This window comes from Diospyros lotus, chromosome 12, assembly GCF_014633365.1.
Source record: "Diospyros lotus cultivar Yz01 chromosome 12, ASM1463336v1, whole genome shotgun sequence".
In the NCBI taxonomy this organism is placed as follows: Eukaryota; Viridiplantae; Streptophyta; class Magnoliopsida; order Ericales; family Ebenaceae; genus Diospyros; species Diospyros lotus.
Window position 1 is genome coordinate 35,028,315 of NC_068349.1, and position 25,462 is coordinate 35,053,776.

At 37.9% G+C, this 25,462-nt stretch overlaps 2 protein-coding genes across 2 annotated transcripts; one reads left to right on the top strand and one right to left on the bottom strand.

Moving 5' to 3' along the window:
• On the top strand, window positions 1-25,462 carry LOC127813973 (chaperone protein dnaJ A6-like). Its single transcript, XM_052355154.1, has 8 exons — window positions 1-200; window positions 20,966-21,176; window positions 21,359-21,524; window positions 21,622-21,772; window positions 23,988-24,121; window positions 24,222-24,364; window positions 24,629-24,827; window positions 24,915-25,462. The coding sequence occupies exons 2-8, from the start codon at window positions 21,027-21,029 to the stop codon at window positions 25,244-25,246; spliced, it is 1,275 nt and encodes a 424-aa protein (XP_052211114.1). The 5' UTR covers window positions 1-200; window positions 20,966-21,026; the 3' UTR covers window positions 25,247-25,462.
• Window positions 10,124-11,647, bottom strand: LOC127787633 (uncharacterized). Its single transcript, XM_052315693.1, has one exon. The coding sequence runs from the start codon at window positions 11,645-11,647 to the stop codon at window positions 10,124-10,126; it is 1,524 nt and encodes a 507-aa protein (XP_052171653.1).

Sequence of the window (25,462 nt, forward strand, 5' to 3'; positions counted from 1 at the left end):
CACTCTCCCCCCCCTCCCCCCCCTCTCTCTCTCTCTCTCTCCTCTCTCTGAACTCCCGCCGCCGTCGTCGACCCCTCCGCCTCCGTCTCTGGTCGTCGTCGCCGCCTCGAGATCTGCCGCTGGTCTTCATCGCCGCTTCCAGATCGGCCTCCGGTTGTCGTTGCCGCCTCCAGATCCGCCTCCCGTCGCCGCTCCACAAGGTCTGGTTCTCTCTCTCTTCCCTGTCTTCCCGACTCGTTGCACATCCAGTTGTCGTCGCCGCTGCTGTTGTTTGAATCTGAAGGGATTTGATTTTTTTTTCCTGTGCTAAAATGAGTGGTTATAATCTGGAATTTTCCAATTTGATTTTGTCTTGTCTCGATAGGTTTGGGCTAATTTTAGTATCTCTTCCCATCTTGTTGGTTAATCTGTTAAATTGTTATTATCTTATCTAATTATTTTGGTTATCTAAATCGTAAGTAGCATTTATGCTTGATTTTCAGTAGATTTTATTTCAGATTTGGACGCAATTTATCTCTTCATAGCCGGCCTTTATAAATAGGTTGCTAGTACCGACACTGAGAGTGTTTTTTGTACAATGCCTTGGTTCTGGATTGTGGGTGCAATGCTTAAATGAGGTTCTTTTTTCTTTTGCGCTCTGTTAAGTGTGGTTTTTTCAAGAACCTGTTATAAGTGTTGTGCATTTTCTTGTAATATGTTTGGATCCAGAACGATTGTGTATAAATCTATAGCTTGCTTGTGCTTATTCATGGAGTTTACTTGTATTAAGAATTTTATTTTTGGGGGGGGGGGGGAGGAGTATTAAAAACCTGTTATAAGGCTTGTGTGTATTTTCTTGTAATATGTTTTAATGCTGCAATGCAAACAACTATACTATTATAACAGTTGGAAGTCCAATTTGGTGTTATGAAGTCCTTTCAGATTTACTTGTTATTTATTTGGACTTCAGAATTACTTGTTATTTATTTGGGTATATTTGTTTTATTTTGTACATAATTTGGTTAATGATTATGCCATGAAAAGTTATTTAAATTTGAGTTTTATTTTATTATTAGTTTAAACTCGAGCTCATAAAAACAAGCTTTTGTTGAGTTGAGCTCGAGCTCGGCTTCCAAACAAAATAATCGAGCGTTTAACGATCCGAGCTCGATCTTGGCTCATGAACGGATCTAAACGAATTTTAAGCGAGCCAAACTCGAGCTCATGAAGAACAAAATGAACTCGAGCTCGAACAAGATTTTGAGCTCGAGCCCGAGCTCCAGACAAATAGACCAAGCCAAGCCTAGGCTATGCCAAGCTCGACAAGGCTCGGTTTGATTACAACCCTAATTCCAAATTCCAAAACATGTAGAGGATTTGGTCTTCATTCATAACAATCTTCGTCTTTTATCAAAGAGCACCTCCCAATATTATGATGAGAAGACAAAGACGTGGGATGTAGGTGAAGATGAATTTGGGAGTATAGAAAATGTGGGTGTTCTCGAGTTTGCTAATATCACCCTAGATGAACTAGAGTTGGAGTTTGTACTCTTTAGTAAAGATATTAATGAGTTTATAGAGACAGGGAATAATGAAATGGATGAATTTTTATAAATTGTATTATGTTTGATTTTGTTTTTTTAAATTTATTGTTTGTTTTTAATTACTAAGTCATGGTAGTGATGATAAAACTTTGTAAATATTGTTGATAGTTGTTTAAATGCATCGTGGGCTTTATGTTTATATTTATTTGAATGCATTATGGAATTTATATTTATTGTTTATGCTTGTTTGTATTATATTTGAATTAATTTTTATAATTTTATATATTAAAAATTATATTTACAAAAAAAACCACTATATATTTTTTTCAATTTACACTTTATCTTGCGCTTCTATTGTCTACCTTTTTTTTTTAATATTATATTCTCTCCTCTGTTTTGTATCGAAAATGTTTTCCGTTTTCGTTTCTATGCAACCTAGTATTTAGGTTCATTCAAACCCTCAATCAAGGTTGAAGCAAACCCTATATTTTGTTTGGTTTTTAGTGTGGCTTCAATAAAAAACCCCATAAATAGTGATAGCGTTTTCTATAAAAGCTTACCAAAAACTTGTTTCATTTTTGTTCTTTCATTATTTTTCTTAGTTCTAATTCCATCAAACTTATATCTTGGTTCGATTTAGTTTCCAGTAACGTTTCAACAAAAACCCCATTGGTGATTATAGTGTTTTCAGTAACTCTTTATCATGAAAACTTGATTTCATATATCCATGTGTGTGTTCTAGGTCTGATGTAATTGATCGACTCAGTTGTTCGATCAATTCTACCATCGCTTTTGGAAACACCTATTGCACTTGGTCAATTTCGCAATCTATCACTTGAACTCACATTCTGCTATCGAATTCCGTAGTCGCCACTGCTATCGAATTCTGTAATCGCCTTCAATTTTTGAAAATCAACCTCTGTTGGAATTTACCGTACGTAATCGCCTTGGTCAATTGCTAACACTTCCGAATCATAGCTGAGAATCGTCGGCTTTGATACCAAATATCATGACCCTAGGGTTTAGAAAGGAATTTGGAAGAGAAATAGAGAAGAATTGGAGTGAGAGACATAATTGAACAGAGATAATTAAGGGAGAAGAGAAGAAGGAACGAGAGAGAGCTAGGAGAATTAGGAGAGAGAACAGAATTGCAATTCATTCATCAGCATAACATCCATCCTCCTACAAGTAGCCTTTTATAGGCATCAACTAACAACTAATCTGAAAGTATATTCTAGACTAACAACACCCATGTACACTTCAACAAAATTAATAGCATCTCCTAACAAACATTTGTAACTACTTACAATACTGGCCCCTAATTCCCCTTGGATCATGACAATTAGGAACTCCCTTTTAAGTTCTTAAATGCTCATTTCAGCTGGATTTCCTAAAAGAAACAGACAATGGAACACTTCCTAAAGAACAAAGGAACAAAGTATAAGTGGTGATCATCTCAACAATGATTTTTAAGCAATTTAACTATAACTCTACAGTATCTCAACTTAAGGGGTTTGGTTGTAACAAACATTTGTAATTACTTACACAATATTGCCCCCCTAATTCCCCTTGGGTCGTGACAATTAGGAACTCCCTTTTTAAGTTCTTAAATGCTCATTTCAATTGGATTTCTTAAAGAAACAGACAATGGAACACTTCCCAAAGAACAAAGGAACAAAGTATAAGCGACGATCATCTCAATAGTGATTTTTGAGCAATTTAACTAGAACTCTATAGTATCTTAACTTGAGGGGTTTGGTTCTTGGCTGGATTCTATAATCAATTGGGATGGACCTTAAAAAAATATTAATCCAAAACAGAAGTGATCTTCTAAAAAAAAATAACCAAATTAAACTGAATTAGTCATATTTAGTAATTAGACTGTGATACTTTAATAGGGTATAATGAGCATCTCCAATACCAACTACCCCCACCCCATTAAAAAAAAAAAAAAACCGGAGGAGCAAAAGAAGTTTACTGCAGCAAATTGAGGGAGTTCAGGTCTATTAGGCAGAACTCAATTCTCCCATTCCATTCCTAGAAAGAAACAAGGCCTCAGAACCTTTTACTCATTTTGTGTGTATTGCTCCCCAAACAATATTTTCAACACAGATTGCGAAATAAAACTTATCACTTTCAATACCCATATAGGCATGCACACAATTCAAAAGCGTTGTTATACGCAATGCAGTGTTCTAAAACGTGCTAGGCGCTAGTTGGGCGCCAGGCTGGGGTTTAGAAAAATTGTTGTTTTAACTTTTTGATGTAATGTCATGTTATTTTCAAGTAAATCAAAGTAGAAAATCAACAATAATGCAACATAAACCAATAATGCAACAATAATGGAATGACAAGTGAAATAGTGGAATTAAGCATGAGAAAACAAACTGTTGTAGTTTAGTTCTGGGTTCAAGAAGGTAAAAGCAACAATAATGTAACATAAACAATACTTGAAGAATCTAAGTATCTAGCCATCTAATTGGACTTCTTCTTCTCCGTATTCTTCCAACACAAGATCTTCATCAGACTCAAAATCAAATTCATTGAGTTTTTACTCATCTTCTTCTTCTGATTGAAAATCATCTTCATGAATCTCTCTCATTCTAGAACTTCTAGAACTTCTTCGAGGTTGAAGCTTCTCGTCTGCTCTGGATGCTTCACCAACCACTTCTCAAGTAAGCCCCGTACCAGGCTCAACTTCTTCATCATCTCCTCCTTCAACTATCCATCCTTGCGCATGCCTAGCATCACTAGCAAGTAGCACATCAACATTCCTTTCTTTCTGTCTTTTTTGCTTGTTCATTAATTTGGCATTAAATTGGACATAGACTAGATTGTTCAATTGATTCACGTCCAATCTATTTCTTTTCTTCGTATGTATCTACATAAATAAATAAAAGCAATATCAATATAAATGATAGGGATAATGAAATTAAAATATTAAAAACGTTTTAAAATATACATTATAGATTATACACTAACCCCTTCAAAAGTGCTCCAGTTTCTTTCATAATCGGACGAACTACTAGTTAACGAGAGGATCTTTCTCGCCATTCGTTGTAATTTTGGAGTTTGATTTCCATATGTGGTCCACCATGTAACAACAACATAGGTCAAACAAGTATAAAGTAAACAAATTTATACACTAATACTGTAATAGTAATACACAATAGAAACTAAGAAAAGGACTTTAATTTTATACCTAGATTATAATTGTTATCATTTTTTGCACACCCTTGAGCTACCCATGATTTTCCAAAAGCTAATTCTTTACGAGTATACTTTGGCAATTCAACATTTACAACATGGCCTTGCAATTCACCATCATTTTCATAAAACATCTCCACAGAGTTAATAAATCCATCCATCACTTCATGATCAAGCTATATATCCATATCCTTAAAGAAGTAGTAAGGATTCAAAAGGTAAGCAACAAAATGTAGTGGACTATCTAGCCTATCTTTCACCCTTGCTTTAATAATCTCCATAATAGGCTGATAGTTCTTCTCAAGATTATTCAGGGCCTCATTAATATCTTTCTTTGCCTGCACAATCTCTCCATATAAAAAGCCCATAGAAGGCTTTCTATCTGCATCAACAATTCGAAGCACCTTCATCAAAGGTGCAAAAACCTTGAGGCATAAATTCACACCATCCCAAAAAAGAATACTCATCACAGTAGCATAAGCTGCTTTCCCTTTAATAGTCTTGATCCATTTGCACTCTTCCCATTCGGAGCTAGTAAACATTGTCGTCAGTTGGGCTTTTTTCTTCATCAAATTTTGCAAAGTAAGGAAAGAATAAGCGAATCTAGTGACTCCCGGTCTCACAATATCCCTCTTCTTCGTAAATGATCTCATTAAAGACAATGTCTTATGGTGTGCATAAATGAAAATTGTCAAATTCTTGGCCTGATCAATAACTTTCTTATATCTTGGCAATTTTCCAATACTTTCTTGCATCAAATTGATAGTGTGAGTAGCACATGATGTCCAAAATATATTTGGCCTCTTCAACTTTAATAATTTTGCTACTCCCATATTGTTAGCAGCATTGTCAGTTACTACTTGAATGACATTTTGTGGCCCAACTTGCTCAATGCACTTGTCCACGTATTCAAAAATTAGTTCACTAGTATGTGCTTCATCTGAAGACTTTGTGGAAGAAAGAAAAGCAGTACCTGCATTAGAATTAACACATAGGTTCATGATACTCTTCATTTTTCTATCTGTCCAAGCATCTGTCATAATGGAGCATCCATTTCGTGCCCACTCTTTTTCATGCTTTTTTAATAACTCTTTAGTTCTGTCAACTTCTCCCTTGAACAATGGTTCCCTCAACTGGTATTGACTGGGAGGTTTGAAGCCCGGCCTAAATTGACCAACTGCCTTAACAAACAATTTGAAGCTATCATTATCAATAGCATTGGAATGCCGGCTTCGTACAGCCATCTAACACAATATTGACGAACAGACTGTGTTCTCTCTTTAAAGAGTGCTTCGCTGATATTTTGTTGCCTTTGTGTCATTCCTACACTCGTTTCAGGGGTGATGGAGCTTGTAAACTTATCCATAGGGCCAAGTGTACGGGGTGCTTTTTTGCTCCCTAACTCTTGCAATTCATCTTCAGCATCCCCTTCCTCCCTTTTAAAAATATTAACAGAGGATCTCATCAAATCTTCTTCTTTCCTCTTATTCTTTGTCTTACTCTTTGCCTTGGCAATAACATTCTTACATTTGGCTTTATCATCCGGAGAAGATTTTGGACATGTAGAAGCATTTTCAGAAATGTGGCCGATGTGTTCTTTAACTCTATAAACTCATCTGGACATAACTTTGCCACACAACTTACATTTCTTTGTCCATATTCTTTGGATCAACTAATATTTGATACTCTCATTCGATATCATTTGACTTCCTTTTAAAAACTGAGACGATATCGGACGATGCTCCCTGACTCTTAGTTCCATCCGACATTTTTAATTTAATCGAAGAAGCCTGCAATATAAACAAATCAGATGGACTGTTGCAGCTTGCACATGTGTGTATATATACTACATATATATAGCTGTTTAACACTAACAGTATAATCTATATCTATATATGCTATATAGCAATACATATAGCAATATTAACACTTAACAACATGCTGCTGCAGCATACTACTATATAGTATATGTATAATCTATAACTGTCAGTAATATATGTATATACATAGCAATAGTAATACATATAGGCATATAGCAATAGCATTCTATGATCGTGTGAGTTTGTGACTGGAGTAATATTGTAATAATATATATTATATATATACTATATACTATATAGTATATAGCAAATAGAAATACGGGTGCAAGATGGCTATTGCAAATCGGGAAGAATAGCGAGAGAGAGAGAGAGAGAGAGAGACCGGTGGCTGGAGGAAAAACAGCGTCAGCGAGCGAGAGAGACGGCTGGTGGCCAAGGGAAATCGGAAAATCGAGGCCAAGAGAGACAATGGTCGGCGGCGGAGGAGGCGTTGGTGGCGATGAGGATGAGCTTTCTGTCAGATTGTAGATCTGATAGGAGGAATTTTAGATGAAGAATGAAAGGGAGGGAGAAGTAAAGACGAGAGAGAGAGTGAAGAAGCGTGAGAGAGAGAGATTTTAGAGGGAAATCAGAGAAATTAGTGATTTGAATTTCATTAGATACCAACCAATGAACCAGAACTCTGTTTTTAAGGAGTTCTCAGCTAAAAGTATTGGCGCCAAAATCTATTACAACAGTCGAGCACATGCCAGCGCCTAACACCCGCCATTACCCTATTTACCCTTACAACCGCTACTTTATTACAATCTGGTAACCTAGGTACATGACATTATTCCCCCCTTCGAGTGATTTCTTGTCCTCAAGAAAAAGGTAATAGATTTGCTGAATTGGGAAACTGCTTGAGGAGGTCGGGAAGGTACTCCCAGGTATTGTTATCCGGGTGGAGAGACGACCACTGCACCAGCACTTGGGTCAAAGGCAGTCCGTGAGGGTAGATGACTCTCTTATCCAAGATGGCTACTGGTGCCACCGTAGGGGCGTCCTCTTCTGCAAGAGCTGGTAACTCTTAACTGGTTACATTATTCCCAGCTGATTTCTTCAGTAAGGAAACATGGAATACCGGATGGATGTGTGTTCTAGCCGGTAGTTGTAGCTTATAGGCAACTTTCCCAATTCTAGAGACAATGGGATAGGGCCCATAAAACTTCGGACTTAGCTTCGAGATGGGCTGTTTTGATAGTGACTTTAGGTAAGCCGAATTGAGTTTCAAATACATGCGATCCCCGAGCTCAAACTCCCTATCCATTCTCCTCCTATCAGTAATTTGTTTCATGTGATTCTGAGCTTTAGCTAGCTCGGTTTTGAGGACTTGCAAGTTGTGTTGGCGGTTGTGCAAGTAATCATCCACGGCTGCAATTGTAATGGGGCCAGTGACTGCTGGAAGTAGATTAGGTTTGTACCCATACAAGGCTTCAAAAGGAGGCATGTTAATGGAGCTATGGTGGCTGGAGTTATACCACCATTGGGCCAATGCCAGCCATTTGTGCCATTCCTTGGGCGGAGGAAGCAAAAACATCTCATATATGTTTCAAGGCCTTGATTGACTCGTTCTGATTGACCATCCGTTTCAGGATGGTAGGCTGTTGACATGTGAAGCTTGGACCTCATAAACTTCATCAATGTTTGCCAAAAAAGACTGGTAAACACTTTGTCTCTGTTAGAAACAATAGACTGGGGAACTCCATGTAAATTAACCACTCTGTCCACAAAAACTTTGGCTACTACTTGGGTAGAAAATGGATGGGAGAGGCCTAAAAAATGGCTGAACTTTGTGAGGCGATCTACCACCACCAAAATACAGTCCTTACCTTCCGATTTTGGCAAACCTTCTACAAAGTCCATGGTAATGTCTGTCCATGCTTGAGTTGGTACTCCAAGGGGTTGTAGAAGTCCAGGTCGCGCAATGGTTTCATGTTTACACCGTTTGCAAATATCACAATTAAGAACAAATTCCATGACATATTTCTTCAAGTTAAGCCAGTAAAATACCTGTTTCACCTTTCTGTAAGTATTTTGAATTCCCGAATGTCCCCCAATGGCCGATTCATGTAATGTTTGGAGGATTCTCTTCCTTAGGGCTTCACAATCCCCAATCACCAGTTGACCTTGATACCTTAGTAACCCGTTAGTCATAGTGTATCCTGGCTTGCCTCCTTCTCCTATGCTCAATTGTTTCACTAATTGCTGAATCCAGTTTCCCTTTATATAGCTAGCAACCACTTCCTGATACCAGTCCGGCACCATGGCTGTGATAGCTGCAACTGATCCTTCTTCAAAACATCTTGAGAAAGCATCTGCTACCACATTCTCCTTCCCCCTTTGTAATTGAATCACATAATCGAGGCCCATTAGCTTGGCCATTCCTTTTTTCTGAAGGTGTGTATGCAACCGTTGCTGAAGAAGAAATTTAAGGCTTTCATGACCTGTTTTAATAATAAATTGACCTCCTTCTAAGTAATGTCTCCACTTCTCTACTACCATAAGCACCGCTAGTAATTTCTTGTCATAAACACTAAGGCCTTGGTGTCTTGGAGATAAAGCTTGGCTTAAGAACGCTAGTGGTCTGCCATCTTGAACTAGAACTGCTCTCACTCCTGAGTTGCTAGCATCTATTTTCAGAATAAATGGTTTGTTAAAATCATGAAGTCCTAATGTAGGTACCTCACTGATGGCCTTCTTTAGGTGCTCAAAAGCTCGGTCAGCCTTTTCGTTTCATTGGAAACCATCTTTCTTCAATAATTCGGTGAGAGGTTTGCTTATGACTCCATAGTTTTGTACAAAACGTCAATAGTAGCCTGTCAAACCAAGGAAACCTCGCAAGGCCTTGACACTAGCAGGTTTCGGCCAAGCCGTCATTGCCTCTATTTTCTTTGGGTCGGTACTAACCCCAGAAGCTGAAATAATATGCCCCAAGTACTCTATCTGCTGTTGGGCAAAGGCACATTTGGATCCTTTGATATATAACCATTGTTTTAAAAATCGAACCGAACCGGCCGGTCGGACCGGTTTAACCAAGAACCGGGTTGACCCCGGTTTTTTTCACCCTCTCACTTATTTTTAAATTTTTAATTCTTAATTAATTCTTTAATAACATATATAAAAATTATATATAAAATATTAGTTGTATATTAGTTAATAATAACATTTCTCATAATAATATATAGAATATTAGTATTTTAAATATATATTAAAATATATATTTAATATATATATGACATCATCCGGTCGGACCACTCCAGTCTAACCGGTCGGACTAACTAACCCGTGACCCAATTAATAGGCCGGTTCGCTCTCCGGTCCGATTTCTAAAACATTGTATATAACTGATTGAATTGAAGGACTTGAAATGCAACCCTAAGATGGTTTAAGTGTTTAGAAAATGTTAGACTATAGATAAGAATGTCGTCAAAGAATACCAACACAAATTTTCTGAGATAGGGCTCAAATATGTGGTTCATTAGGGCTTGAAATGTGGCTGGGGCGTTGGTTAGGCCAAAAGGCATGACTGTAAATTCATAATGGCCGTGGTGGGGTTTGAAAAGCTGTTTTGTGGATGTCTTTTGGGTCCATTCGAATTTGATGGTAATCGGATCTTAAATCCAGCTTGGAGAAGACCGTGGCGTATCTAAGTTCGTCTAATAAGTCTTCAATAATAGGGATGGGAAATTTGTCTTTGATAGTGATAGTGTTGAGCTGCCGATAATCAATGCAAAAGCGCCATGTGCCGTCCTTCTTTTTAATTAAAAGGACGAGAGAAGCAAAAGGGTTCTTGCTAGGTCGAATGATAGAATTGGCTAACATTTCCTTCACCATTTTCTCAATTTCAGATTTGAGCTTTGGTGGATATCGGTAGGATCTAATATTGATAGGAGCTGAGTTGGGATGGAGGTTTTTAGAGTGGTCAAAGGGTCGGTTAGGAGGTAATTTCTTAGGTTCCGCAAATAAGTCCTGGAATTCAATCAACAATAAATCTAGAGATTCCAGTTCACGTACCTGCCATGGTAATGTATTCTCACTGCCGTGGAACATCTTACACTGCCCACTCACCATTTCATGGTCTTCTTCTTCACAATAGGTCTCTATCGATAACAATTGGGCTACTTGGGCTATTTTATATTTGAACAACTTTTGTAACTTCTTACCCTTGATCATCTTGCAAATTCCACTCTCCACATTACCTTGCAATGTCACCCTCCGACCATCCTTCTCCATTGTTACCTCCATTTTGTTGAAATCAAAATTGATTGGACTTACGTCTTTCATCCAATCGACTCCCAACATTATGTGGCACCCTCTAAGTTTTAACAATCTCAAATCCGTTTTAAATGTTTCACCCTGCATCATCCAGCAAAATCCTAAGCAAGCTGATCTACTTAGGACCTTACTCCCATTGGCGACTGTGACCGCAAGTGGTTGAGTGTTGGATAGTTCGCATTTAAGCTTCCGCGCAATTCCCTCATCAATGAAGCTGTGAGTACTTCCACTATCAATCAACACCATGAGAGTGCTATCTTGAGCTCTTCCTTCCACCTTAATGATCTTACTGCCTGTCATTCCCTTAATTGCATGCAGCGAGATCGCCTCGTTATCTTCCTCTCCCAATTCTCCGACTAAAGTGAGTGTGTCCCCATCGCCTTCCTCATCTACATCCCCTCCTTCCAACAAGAGGAGTTGTCTCTTGCACTGATGCCCTGGAGTATATTCGTCTCCACATCGATAGCAAAGCCCTGTAGGTCTCCGGTGTTCCCATTGCTTAACACCTTGTTGTCCTGCGAAAGAACTGGCTAGAAACTTAGCTCTTTTCTCCGATCTCACCATTTCCTTTCCCGGCACCCTTCCTCCTGAGTAATTTGCTCCATATGCGTTCCCTCTACCTTGAATCCTCTGTTTTTTAAGCAAGGCCTCCACTGTTAATTCCTGCAACACTGCATCTTCCGTAGCCTCTTGCATAGTACGAGGTCGCATCATCTTTACCATAGATCTAATATCATCATTTAGGCCGCTTATGAAACTAGAGACGAAGTATTCCTCCGTCATGAATGGATTTCGATTGAGCATTAACGACTTTAATTCCTCAAATTGAAGCTGATATTCTTGCACTGTACCTCCCTGCTTCAACTTATTAAATTCTTCTACTAGATCCACTATTCTTCTTTCGCCAAATCTTTCGCATATTCCTCTCACAAACTCCTCCCAATTGTGATCACCTCGCACGCCTGACTAGCCCTAGAACCAAATATCCCCACATCGTTCAAAAATGTAGCGGCCAGAGTGACTTGTTGATCACCTGCTACTCGATGAATGTTAAACAATTTCTCACACCTTCTAATCCACCACCGTGGCTTCGATTCATCGAAAACCGGCAATTCAAGTTTCAGAACTAGAAAATGCGGAAGTTCGGAATTGGCCGAAGCTTCCAGTCTCCTTTCCATTCCTATCTCTCCTGCACCGATTGGATCGCCTCCCAATTCTGAAGGTTCGACCACTCTTTATCCCATTCCAATACCAGGCAATATTGGATCCGAATGTTCCCGAGGAGGAAAATCGGGGGAAATTCGTACCTGAGCTTGATTCGAAAATGTCAGCATGAATTGCTGCATTTGTTCGCGAACCATGTTACTTTGCTCTTGCATTTCAGTCCGAATCTGGTTGCGCATATCGCCTTGCAACCGATCTGCTACTACCTCCAATCTCTTATCTACAATGGTTCCAATGGTATCCTCCATGGATCCCATTCGTTGTTGTACTTTCATAACCGTCGCTGACACTTGTTGTAGCTGTAGTTCCATTTGCTTCATGCGAGTTCCGTCAGCCATCGTAATGGTAATGATCGACTGCCAGGAAAGTGCTCTGATACCACTTTGTCAAATTGTAGATCTGATAGGAGGAATTTTAGATGAAGAATGAAAGGGAGGGAGAAGTAAAGACGAGAGAGAGAGTGAAGAAGCGTGAGAGAGAGAGATTTTAGAGGGAAATCAGAGAAATCAGTGATTCGAATTTCATTAGATACCAACTAATGAACCATAACTCTGTTTTTAAGGAGTTCTCAGCTAAAAATATTGGCTCCAAAATCTATTACAACAGCCGAGCACATGCCAGCGCCTAACACCCGCCATTACCCTATTTACCCTTACAACCGCTACTTTATTACAATCTGGTAACCTAGGTACATGACACTTTCGAAGAGAGGCGGTCGCGGTTGGGAGAGAGCAATTGGGGCAGACGAGGAGAGGCCGTTTTGTTTTGTCTCCTCTCTTTAAAACCCTAAAAATTTAAAAGTAGGTGGCCTAGACGGTTAGGTGTCGCCTGGGATGCTGCCGATGGCTGGTTAGGCGGACCAACGCTTAGGGGGGCTGACTAGGCCAAAATCGCGGCGGCCAGAGGCTGCCTAGGCCGATTTTTCGAACACTGACGCAATGGCTGAGAGATTTTAGATTTTTAGCTTCCTTTGCTGTTGAACAAGGACATTCAACAAAGAATGAAAATGATGAACTTCCCTGTTTTGGTTGCCTTTTATTTGTTAAGAATAACAGTTGACTACACTATTAAGACTATATTTTGGCTAACAAAATATCAATATGCAAAAAATAATTAAAAAAAAATTATAACTCAAAATTGTGATTCCTACCTTTGCGGTCACGGCTTGCATTTTACTCCTCAATGTGTCCAGCCCGCCCTTCACGTCTTCCAACAATGCAGCCAACTGAGGGGCTTCTCTGAATCAATCAATGGTAAAACAAAATTAATATCCTGAATCCATAACAAAACAAGAAGAAAAAGTGCAAAGTTCAATTAATAATGGCAAAAATTAGTGTCTGTAATGCTCATTATAAATTTATACATTTAATCAAGCTGACTTGCTGATTCTCTCATTGTAACCCTCTACGCTTCGTGTCTCTTCCATCACAACTTAACGACAACTACCTGCAGGTGATGCGCGATCTAGAGCTTTGATACCAACTGATGTGAACCTGTAATGGAACGAAGTCAAAGGAACTTGCAAAAGATTGAAATGAACCCCAGAAAAGCCAAAATCAGATATAAGGCAAAGAATTCTCGACCCGTTGATTCACGAACCAAGAACCTAGATTATATTAAAATCTAGACCCATTGATATGTGGAAACAAGAACCAATAATTGTGTTGTTAAACATCACAAAGATTGCCCAGATCTTTGACAAGTTTAGGATTTGAACGCCACAAAGAAATCACTCATTTGATAAGTTCGAAGCTTTGTTCATTAAAGAACAAGATAGAAAAGAGAAATCTCTCCAATTCCATTCATAATCTTCTCCCCCTCTTTTTTACAATGGAAATCCTTTTAAATAGGCAAAAATAATTAAATCCTAATTCTACTTGAAAGCTAATAAAAATCCTAAACCTAGTCATAAACTAAATCCTAAATCTAATGGATTTTAGTTAGCCCGATCCAAATAGAAGTAGAAATAACAAAATTAACCCAATCCAACTACAAGTTGGAATAACAAAACTAACTAAATCATAAATTACATAGGAAATAAGTAAATAAGTTGCTAAACAAGAATCCTAGTCAAAAAGGAATTAGCATTCATCCAACTCCCACACAATTGATTGGATTGATTGATTTGATTGCGTCATTGTTAGTTAGCCCTCCATGATTCTCATTAGCAGGTCCCAATGAGCCTCATTCATATAATAGATGCATCAGTTAAATAACAAAAGGCTCAAACAGATTGAATTTTGAAAAGAGAGTTTATGTGAATTGGTGATGATGGGGTTAAATATGGATGGCACAAAGATGGTGGAGTTTACAGCATAAAGAAACATAGAGGGGGGTTGTAGAGAAGGGAGGCAAGGTGAGAATATGGAATACTAAAGAAAGCATGGAGTACCAAAGGGAGTGTTGCAAATAGAGCAAAAATGAGATTTTACAATCATTCAGAAAGAAGATATAAGCCAATATGAAATAAAGGGCTAAGCTTGAAGACAGAGTATGGTGCTTTATGCATTGAGAAAAAGGTGGGTACAAAGCATAGTTACCAGAACCGAATGGGTAACCAAACCAATTAAAGAAAATTGGTTCAATGGTTCACTAGCCCGACTGCGGTACAAAGCTCGAACAGTGATAAATTATCAAATAATAAAAATTTTGCCTCAAATAAGAAGAAAAACAAATTGGTAGAGCACAATGAAAAAACTAACAAATTAATAAATTGTAACCACAACAAAACAATTTGGTTCTTTGACAAGTAAGTAAAACTGCAAAGTCTTATGTAATAGCTACATCACTTACGAGCATGGTCAAAGTAAACAAATTTAAGCACATACTTGAACACCCATCACGCACTGGGGGCAAAACTTGACAGCAACAGTAACAACCTCTTTTGCAAACAAAAATGAAGCTTCCCAATCCTCACAAAGCGAGAGCCTCGTGCTTCTAGATTTCCATTCATACTTGTAGACAACCCATGATAAAATAAAATGGGGATAACCACACCAGCAATGGGGCCAATGGTGTATTTTTTTAATTTTTAAATCAATTTATATATATTGGCTAAGTCTAGATATTCATATATGCAAGTGTTTATACATATTTATTGCTTTGTTGAGAAAATATAGAGTTTATATTTAGTTTAAACTTATATATGTGTATATATATATATTTAGTTTATATAAATATATTACTTGTAAACATATTTAGGATTAATCCCCCAAATGTATTTCAGTCAGCTAATGTGGCATACTAAGGTGGCAGCAAGCTAATCTAGCTCTGTAGGCCACATCAGGATTTAATAGCTTTTTTTAATGACAGAAAAGATGGTCAAGAAAATTAAAGTTGGATGGTACTAGTGATAAAATACAATGTTTGGTCCAGAATTGAAAACATGGTAAATGTTTTTCTCTTTTGGTGATTTACCCTTAATTGTATGGTATCAGAAGAGTCAAACCTTATTCACAAGATCACAAGTACTTCATGAATAGGCTCAATAGTTCATGTAAAAGGTAACTCCAAAAAGGTGCACTTTGTCTTTGTATGAAGGTGCAATCCACAAATTAAAAAATATACATACATAGAACCACCAAACTGAGAAACTACCATCTATCCTAATAAGTAGTAACAACACAACAATTATAGTTTAGTTAAACCATAATTAACTAAAGAAATAAATTAACCCATTCATTTGATCCAATAAAATGCAACCAAAATAGAAAAATCCTCACATTTTTGTTGCGCGCTTACCCAGTGCCCACCAGGAAGTCAACAATAGATAACCTTCACCTCAAAAAAAAAAAAAAAAGTTTCAAAACTAATACAATATCCAATACCTCGAAAATTTAGAGAGTTTTGTCTTCTGAAAAGTTACTCTCAAATTCAAATATTCATCACTTGTCACCATCAAATGAAGCCAGTCAAGAGATAACTCTTACCCAAAAACAAAACAAATTTATCTTTTCTTTTTCCCCAAAGGCATGGAAATATCCCATATTTCTAAGTGCAACCTTCCTTCTATAGTTTTAAAAGCCAGCCAAACACTTGTTTTTTTTGCAATTTATCTCAAACACATTAGCTAAACATAAAAGGCACCACCCTCTTCTACCATGAAATAGGCCATGGTAAAGAAGGGATACAGCTTCAACAACACATTGTCTCATCCTATTCAGTAGTCACCATAAATTCTTGAAGGAGAAACAGTTTCAAGGCATATCAAAATCATCCAAACTTTCAAAAGAAACCCAATATAATCCACCAGAATAATATCCTCCACACTTCTTAAGCACTACAATCTGATAAATCTCATAGAACACAAAGCAAATTTTTCTCCTAATTTCTAGAGCCCTGTATCCATCTAATTATTGGACAGTTGCATAAATTCATCCCCTAACCCCCCATCTATTTTAGGAATGGGGCTTGCTTCTTTTGACTTTTTTTCTTGAATTATTTTTGGAATGAATTAGGCACGCTTACCCCGACAAATTCTACTCTACAAAACATGAAAATAGTGCGACAAACATCTATGCATGCCTTTTTCACACGGTTGACTAACCAAAACCTAAAATCTTACTAATTAATGCACTTCAATCATCTCCATAACCGTTAACCTTACGCATAGACAGGGCTAACACTAGCTCACAAACGCGCATCAATTTCACCCAGACCAATTATATAGAAATTTTGACATCACATCTCAACAAATAACAAATGAGAGAAACAAAACCGCTAGATCCCACGAGAATCGCTCGAAAATCAAATAAAATAGAAAATACACATTTAAGACCTTTAAAATTCAACAATCATTCATATCACACTAATCGCAACAATCAAGGCATCAACCATCAAACATTAAAACACAGACGAACGCAGTGAGAGAGAATTAAAGAGGCGATTCGAGATCGAGAGAGAGAGATACCGAGGGCAAACTCGAAATGCCTCGGATGGCGAGAGGGTTTGCTGTTGAGGTGTCTCTCTCTGTGTTCGTCCCTCTGTCGAGGAGTCGTCTTTAAGGGTCCTTGTGGCAATGGTGATAGAGTCCTCTGCAGGTGAGCTAGCTACGCTGCGTGACACAGTTCGACTGGGCCCACTTGGAAGGCCTTTTATTAAAAATTTGCACTTTTTTCTCCGCTTTTTCTACATGTGTGTGTTCTGATATTTTAGTGAGCGGTGATTAGACTGGGATCACCGGTAGGTGATTTCGACTATTAGGCCTGAGGTCACGATTGTATCTGAGCTGTCTATTGTGAACGATCGAACGGCTCACATGGTTTTTCGATAAATGGGCAAGATTTGCCTTGGAGTGGCAGTTTCGTGGTCTCGGCCACGATTTAATTTCGTGTCATTACACTTTCTTTTTAATTTTTTAGTTATTTGTCTCAATTAATAATAATAGAGGGTTATGATAGGTAATTTTTAAAAAATTAGTAATAATAGAGGGTTATGATAGTTAATTTTTTAAAAAATTAATGACTGATTAAACTAATATTAAAATTAAAGAGATATTTGTTATTAATTGAGGGTTATGATAGGTAATTTTTAAAAAATTAGTAATAATAGAGGGTTATGATAGTTAATTTTTAAAAAAATTAATGACTGATTAAACTAATATTAAAATTAAAGAGATATTTGAGACAAATAACTAAAAAATTAAAAAGAAAGTGTAATGACATGAAATTAAATCGTGGTCGAGACCACAAAACCGCCACTCCAAGGCAAATCTTGCCCGTTCATCGAAAATCCATGTGAGCCGTTCGATCATTCACAATAGACAGCTCAGATACAACCGTGACCTCAACCCTAATAGTTGAAATCACATGTCGGTGATCCTAGTCTAATCACCGCTTACTAAAATATCAGAACACGTGTAGAAAAAGTGCAAATTTTTAATAAAAGGCCTTCCATGTGGGGCCCAGTCGAACTGTGCCACGCAACATAGCTAGCTCACATACAGGGGGTTCTATCACCATTGCCACAAGGACCCTTAAAGGCGACTCCTTGACAAAGGGACGGACACAGAGAAAGACACCGCAATAGCAAACCCTCTCGCCATCCGAGGCACTTCGAGTTTGCCGTCGGTATTTCTCTCTCAATCTCGAATTGCCTCTTTAATTCTCTCTCACTGCGTTCGTCTGTGATTTAATGATTGATGCCTTGATTGTTGCGATTAGTGTGATATGAATGATTGTTGAATTTTAAAGGTCTCAAATGTGTATTTTCTGTTTTATTTGATTTTCGGGCGATTCTCATGGGATCTAGCAGTTTTGTTTCTCTCATTTGTTATTTGTTGAGATGTGATGTCAAAATTTCTGTTTAATTGGTCTGGGTGAAATTGATGCGCGTTTGTGAGCTGGTGTTAGCCCTATTTGTGCGTAAGGTTAACGGTTATGGCGATGATTGAAGTGCATTAATGAGTAGAATTTTAGGTTTTGGTTAGTCAACCGTATGAAAAGGCATACATAGATGTTTGTCGCACTATTTTCATGTTTTGTAGAGTAGAATTTGTCGGGGTAAGTGTGCCTAACTCATTCCAAAAATAAAACAACAACATATCCGGCCGTTATCCCACTGTGGGGTTGGTTACATGAATTCTAGACTTTTATGTGGGTTGCTTGACGTAAAACAGATAGTGGATTTGTTTCTGTCTTTTGTTGAATCTTTTTCATGGCTCGATAGATAACTTGATAAGCCAATGATTTTTTTCCGTGTTTCAGAATACGGTTAACCAACATATTAACTAATCGATTACGATAAATTGGATCAAATTTTGCAGTTTTTTTTGGCTGTTGGCTACCTAACGCAACCCTCCTCCTTTATCCGGGCTTGGGACCAGCAGTGGATAATGTCCCCTGGCAGAGTAATGATGAAATGAAGTTTCAATACCATCTTCATATGGAGAAGTTTCATGAGATGGGGGTGAATGAAGATAATTGATATAGTTGTGTTCCATCACTTAGTTGACATGGTGAAACCAACAAGTACAATATGGAAACACAACACTCATTCCAAAAAATAATTCAAGAAAAAAAAGTCGAAAGAAGCAATCTCCATTCCTAAAATAGATGGGGGGTTAGGGGATGAATTTATGCAACTGTCCAATAAGTAGATGGATAAAGGGCTCTAGAAATTAGGAGCAAAATTTATTTCGTGTTCTATGAGATTTATCGGATTACAGTGCTTAAGAAGTGTGGAGGATATTATTCTGGTGGATCATATTGGGTTTCTTTTGAAAGTTTGGATGATTTTGATATGCCTTGAAACTGTTTCTCCTTCAAGAATTTATGGTGACTACTGAATAGGATGAGACAATGTGTTGTTGTTGAAGCTGTATCCCTTCTTTACCATGGCCTATTTCATGGTAGAGGAGGGTGATGCCTTTTATGTTGAGCTAATGTGTTTGAGATAAATTGCAAAAGAAACAAGTGCTTGGCTGGCTTTTAAAACTATAGAAGGAAGGTTGCACTTAGAAATATGGGATATTTCCATGCCTTTGAGGAAAAGGAAAAGATAAATTTGTTTTGTTTTTGAGCAGAGAGTTATCTCTTGACTGGCTTCATTTGATGGTGACAAGTGATGAATATTTGAATTTGATCTCTGGATTTTCAGGTATTAGATATTGTATCAGTTTAGATTTTTTTCTTTGGAGGTGAAGGTTATCTATTGTTGGCTTCTTGGTGGGTATTGGGTAAGCGCAACAAAAATGTGAGGATTTTTCTATTTTGGTTGTGTTTTATTGGACCAGATGAATGGGTTAATTTATTTCTTCAGCTATTTATGGTTTAACTAAACTATAATTGTTTTGTTGTTACTACTTATTAGATAGATGGTAGTTTCTCAGTTTGGTGGTTCTATGTATGTATATTTTTTAATTAGTGTATTGCACCTTCATACAAGGATAAAGTGCACCTTTTTTGAGTTACCTTTTATATGAACTATTGAGCCTGTTCATGAAGTACTTTTGATTATGTGAATAAGGTTTGACTCTTTTGATACCATGCAATTAAGGGTAAATCACCAAAAAAGAAAAACATTTACCATGTTTTCAATTTTGGACCAAACTCTGTATTTTACCACTAGTACCATTCAACTTTAATTTTCTTGACCATCTTTTCTGTCATTAAAAAAAGCTATTAAATCCTGATGTGGCCTGCAGAGCTAGATTAGCTTGCTGCCACCTCAGTATGCCACATTAGCTGATTGAAATACATTTGGGGGACTAACCCTAAATATGTTTACAGGTAATATATTTATATAAACTTAATATATATATATACACATATATAAGTTTAAACTAAATATAAACTGTTTCTCAACAAAGCAATAAATATGTATAAACACTTGCATATATGAATATATAGACTTAGCAAATATATATAAATTGATTTAAAAATTAAAAAAATACCCCATTGCTGGGGGGGTTGTGTTGCCATGGGGAGGTGGTTGGCCACTGCTGATGTATCTTTTTCAAGCTTTAAATAAATTTATATATTTGTTTAGTTTGACAAAGCCTATTGAGGTGGCAGCTGGCTAATCTAACTTCGGAGACCACTTCAATATTTAACTGTTTTTGTTAATGAGAGAGAAATCCAAAGCTGAAACAAAATTAAAGTTGGATGGTACTATTGATAAAATTAAAAGTTCAGTCTAAAATTGAAAACATGGTAAACGTTTAGTTTTCTTTGGTTAAGTTACCCTTAGTTTTTTTTTTTTTTTTGAGTAAGTTACCCTTTAATTAGCTCATTTTCTGAAGAATCTATACAAGGGGACATAAATATGAATGCTTTAATGGAATTTCTATTTGATAGTGCTAATTCTCGTATGATCAGTTCTCTAATTACCTTGCATTTATTTGTGTCATAGTATAATTCTTCCTAATTTGCATTGCAGAGGTGGTCATTTGTGAAATTGCTTTGTAGTGCATTTGCATTTGCTCTGACGTGTATCCATCATGTTTGGGCGTGCTCCAAAGAGAAGTGATAACACAAAGTACTATGAGATTCTTGGTGTCTCCAAAAGTGCAAGTCAAGATGAGCTCAAAAAAGCATATAGAAAATCTGCCATAAAGAACCATCCAGACAAAGGTGGAGATCCTGAGAAGGTAAATTAATGTGTCCTTATTGCTGAAATCACATGGCTTCATTAAAAAAAAAAAAAAAAAACTAACACAGAACTAACAATGATTTATGAGACACATGAATCCATATTTTGATTATTCTTTAGTAGCTAAATTAGGTTGTGTGAGGTCTTACTTTAGCAATTCTGGTTGTTATTATGAATCAGTTCAAGGAACTGGCTCAAGCATATGAAGTTCTTAGCGATCCCGACAAAAGAGAAATTTATGATCAATATGGTGAAGATGCTCTTAAAGAGGGAATGGGAGGGGCTGGTGCTTCCCACAGTCCATTTGATATATTCGACCAATTTTTCGGTGCTGGAGCCTTTGGTGGTGCGAGCTGCTTAAATGAATTTCTTTTTTGATTGCTATTTTGGTTGTATTCTTCCAGTAAACTGTGTGGTTAATTTTCTGTTTTCAATAATCTCAGATTTTGTAGGAGGTGGTGGTAGTTCAAGAGGTAGAAAGAGGCACGGTGAAGATGTAGTACATACTCTAAAGGTCTCTTTAGAGGATTTGTATAATGGTGCGACTAAGATGCTCTCTATTTCAAGAGATGTCTTGTGCCCTAAATGTAAAGGGTATGTCCCGTCTTAGCTTAGCTGATCATGCTATCTTATTATATTGTTGTGCAGGCTTGCTTGGTCTTCTATATAACTTGAGTCGTTCTACAAAGCCCGATAGGCTTACCGAGCCCCTTACAAAAAGGGGGCAAAAAGACGATTTTGCCCCCGCCTGCTGCTCTCTCCCTGCTCACTCATCTCCCTTCCATGGCCGCCGCCTCGTCGCTGCCCTTGCCTCGCCTCCGCCGCCTCGCTGCCCTTGCCTCGCCTCCGCCGCCTCGCTGCCCTCGCCTTTCCTCCGCCGCCTCACGCCATCGCCTTGTCGCTGCATCTTCAAGATGCGGCGATGGCGGCGGAGGCGAGGCAAGGGCAGCGGTGAGGCGGCAGCCATGGAAGGGAGACAATTGAGCAGGGAGAGAGCAGCAGTGGCCCACTTTGCAAAGTGGGCAGGGGCAAAATCGTCTTTTTGCCCCCTTTCGGTAACCCGATCGGTAAGCCTGTCGGGCTTTCTAGACTTTTCCATATAACTTTGTACTACTGATTTTTCATATGAGGCAGTTGTACTTTTCTTGCCTGACTTTTTTTTTGGGGGGGGCATGATAGCTTTGAATTATAGATAGAAATGGGTTACTTCGTCAAAAAAAAAAAAAGAGAGAGAAGGAAAAATTGCTTGATGCTCTCCCCGACTAGTGGGATTAAGACTTGTGATTGTTGTTGCTTTTTTATTGCTTGTGCCTTGTATTGAAAACCCAGATAGAATGGATGTAATTTCAATCATTTGCAGCCTTCTGCAAACGAATTTAAGTCACTGCTGTGTTGTTTCTTCTATTAGGGAATGAAGCTATTAAGTTCCATGCAAAATTGTATTTCTAGAAGCATACATTTCTAATGACACGCCCATTTGTACTTTGTACTAGACAGGTTTATAAGGACCATGATTTAATGTCAATAAATTATGTTCAAGTTATTTTTTTGTATTTAAGATGTATACTTCTTTTTTGAATCTAAATAATTTAATTTTGAATCAATATCCCATTCAACCCTTAGTTGTGGGGTAATTTTAGGTATCTTTTATCTATTTTTTTGGCTAAATTGTTTATCTGATTTTTACAATACCTTCCTTAGTATTCATATTGCATATTTTTAAACAAATTTTAAAGAGCTTTCTGATATCCTTCCTAACATGACAATCTCTGGGTAACATTTTTGCTAAACTTCTAATTTTTGTCTGACCCCTAACTTGTAACATCCTGGGCTGTTTTGGCTGGTGTGGGGGTCATGTTGTTGCTTGTATTCATTTTTGGTTAATCTATATGGCAATTTATTGCACAAATCCTCCAGTGAGTTATCCATTACGTAAACAGTAACTACAAATGGTGGACAGATAATGGTATGATAAAATGAAGATCCTTTCACCCTTATGACTTACTTAGAAATGAAGTGGTACTTTTATTCTTTATCAGGGTTAGAAAATTTGTCATTCTTGGAGATCTGAAAATCTGTCTGAAAAGCCATGATATTTATACCTAGAAGTTAGTTTGATATCCTATACAAACCCCTCAGCATTCAGAGCAAGTAACGATGTGGCCCGTAAAATGTATGTTTTCCTCTTTACTGCAATCTCTTGCTCATTGTCCTGTGTGAACCCCTCAGCTTAGTTTCATGTTTACCGATGGGAAAGTGTTGCAACCCAATATGGCATTGATAGTCTATTGGGTGTATATTATTGATTTCATCAGTCCAAAATGTTTTGGGTATATATCATGGTCACAGGAAAAGTTAACTCTAGTTGACCCTTTTGGGGTGAAGTCTGATGGCGTTGCAAGAATTATTCCAAACAAGATAAAGCACCTATACATTTGGATTGTGTCAAAAAAGCCTCAACTCAGTCTACTAAGACTTTAAGTTTTAATTATTTTTTGGAAATTACTTTGAGAAGAGTGCCAAATATTTCCAAACTCCTTTTGAAATAAATCAATGCATGATTTATGCTTGGAAGTTCTGAGATGGTTAGCTGCAATTTTTTGCAAGTAAATTTGCTTGGTGGTTTGCCCTGGCAAGGCAAGCAATGTGTGAAAAGGCTAGCATGAATGAGATGTAAAGATAGAAGTCAGGGGTGTGTGTCATGAAACTTCGAGTAAAGTATGGTGGTTTCATCTTAATAAATGCCATATTTTCGGCTGTGATAAAAATTACATTGCTGGTTTGATTTTACATCTGTGTGATTTATCAGGAAAGGATCAAAGAGCGGGGCATCTGGAAGATGTTATGGCTGCCATGGTACTGGAATGAAAATCTCAACGCGTCAGATTGGACCAGGCATGATCCAACAGATGCAACATGTATGCTCTGAATGCCAGGGCTCAGGTGCTAACTGATCCTATGCTAGTTTTAATATGCTTGTTTTTGTTTACTCTATGGTGTTTTTGTTTCTCAAATTTTGGACAATGCATCTCACATGATGCAGGGGAGGTCATCAGTGAGAGAGATAGATGCCCACAGTGCAAAGGCAACAAGGTGAGACAGGAAAAGAAAGTGCTGGAGGTGCACGTTGAGAAAGGGATGCAGCACGGTCAGAGGATTGTCTTCGAGGGAGAAGCAGATGAGGCTGTAAGTTCAGTTCAATTTTTGCATTCAGAATTGATTTAACGAATTTGTTCCTCTTGAAATTTTTTGTTACATCCTTAATATTATTTGATGCTGGTTTGGAAGGTCGTTCATATTTTCTATTGTTGATCTGAAATACGTTTATGGTACTCTGAAGCTTCTGAGTATCTTTTATTATGCCCAATGGTAGGAGCAGGCAGCTTTCAAATTCTTGCTAGTGATTTGACGTAGGGCACTGTTGTGTTGATTTCTCTTCTTGACTTGCAGCCAGATACGGTTACAGGAGACATTGTTTTTGTAGTGCAACAGAAGGAGCACCCCAAGTTCAAGCGGAAGTATGACGACCTCTACATAGAACATTCTCTGAGTTTAACCGAAGCTCTTTGTGGGTTTCAGTTTGCCCTAACCCATCTCGATGGTAGGCAACTTCTCATTAAAACAAATCCCGGCGAGGTCATCAAGCCCGGTAATACTTCTAAATCCTCTCTTGCGGGAATTGTTATTTCCTGAAAGCTGTAATTTCTGTGTGTTGATTTGATCATCCCTACTACAGATCAGTACAAGGCAATCAACGACGAGGGAATGCCGCACCATCAGAGGCCCTTCATGAAGGGCCGCCTTTTCATCCAATTCGATGTGGAGTTCCCGGAGTCTGGATTTCTTTCTCCTGACAAGTGCCGGGCTTTGGAGGCGATTCTACCATCGAGGCTGGGCCAGCATTGTTCAGAGATGAAGTTGGAGGAGTGCGAGGAAGCCACTCTGCACGATGTCGACATCGAGGAAGAGATGAAACGGAAGGAGTTTCAACGGCGGCAAGAGGGTTATGACGAGGACGATGATGATGACGAGCCAACCATGCACCGTATGGCATGTAATCAGCAATAATAATCTTCTGAGATATATTATATAAGCTCTCTGCATTTCTGACATATGCTTGCTTGCTAGGGTTTGTAGCAACATACATACATATATGTGTCTTTTAACTGCAATGTTCTTGCTTTCCCCATATAATTTAATTTTGATTTGATACAACATGTCATATGATGTTTTGATATTTGATATAGTATGGAATGGAATGAGAACGTTGCTGCGTTTTGTTTA

Coding starts and splice junctions, on each gene's coding strand:
- LOC127787633 (XM_052315693.1), bottom strand. CDS start 11,647: ATGACGGAGGAATACTTCGTCTCTAGTTTCATAAGCGGCCTAAATGAT.
- LOC127813973 (XM_052355154.1), top strand. CDS start 21,027: ATGTTTGGGCGTGCTCCAAAGAGAAGTGATAACACAAAGTACTATGAG. Junction 21,773..23,987: donor TTGTGCCCTAAATGTAAAGG/GTATGTCCCGTC, acceptor GTGATTTATCAG/GAAAGGATCAAAGAGCGGGG. Junction 24,365..24,628: donor AGGGAGAAGCAGATGAGGCT/GTAAGTTCAGTT, acceptor CTTGACTTGCAG/CCAGATACGGTTACAGGAGA.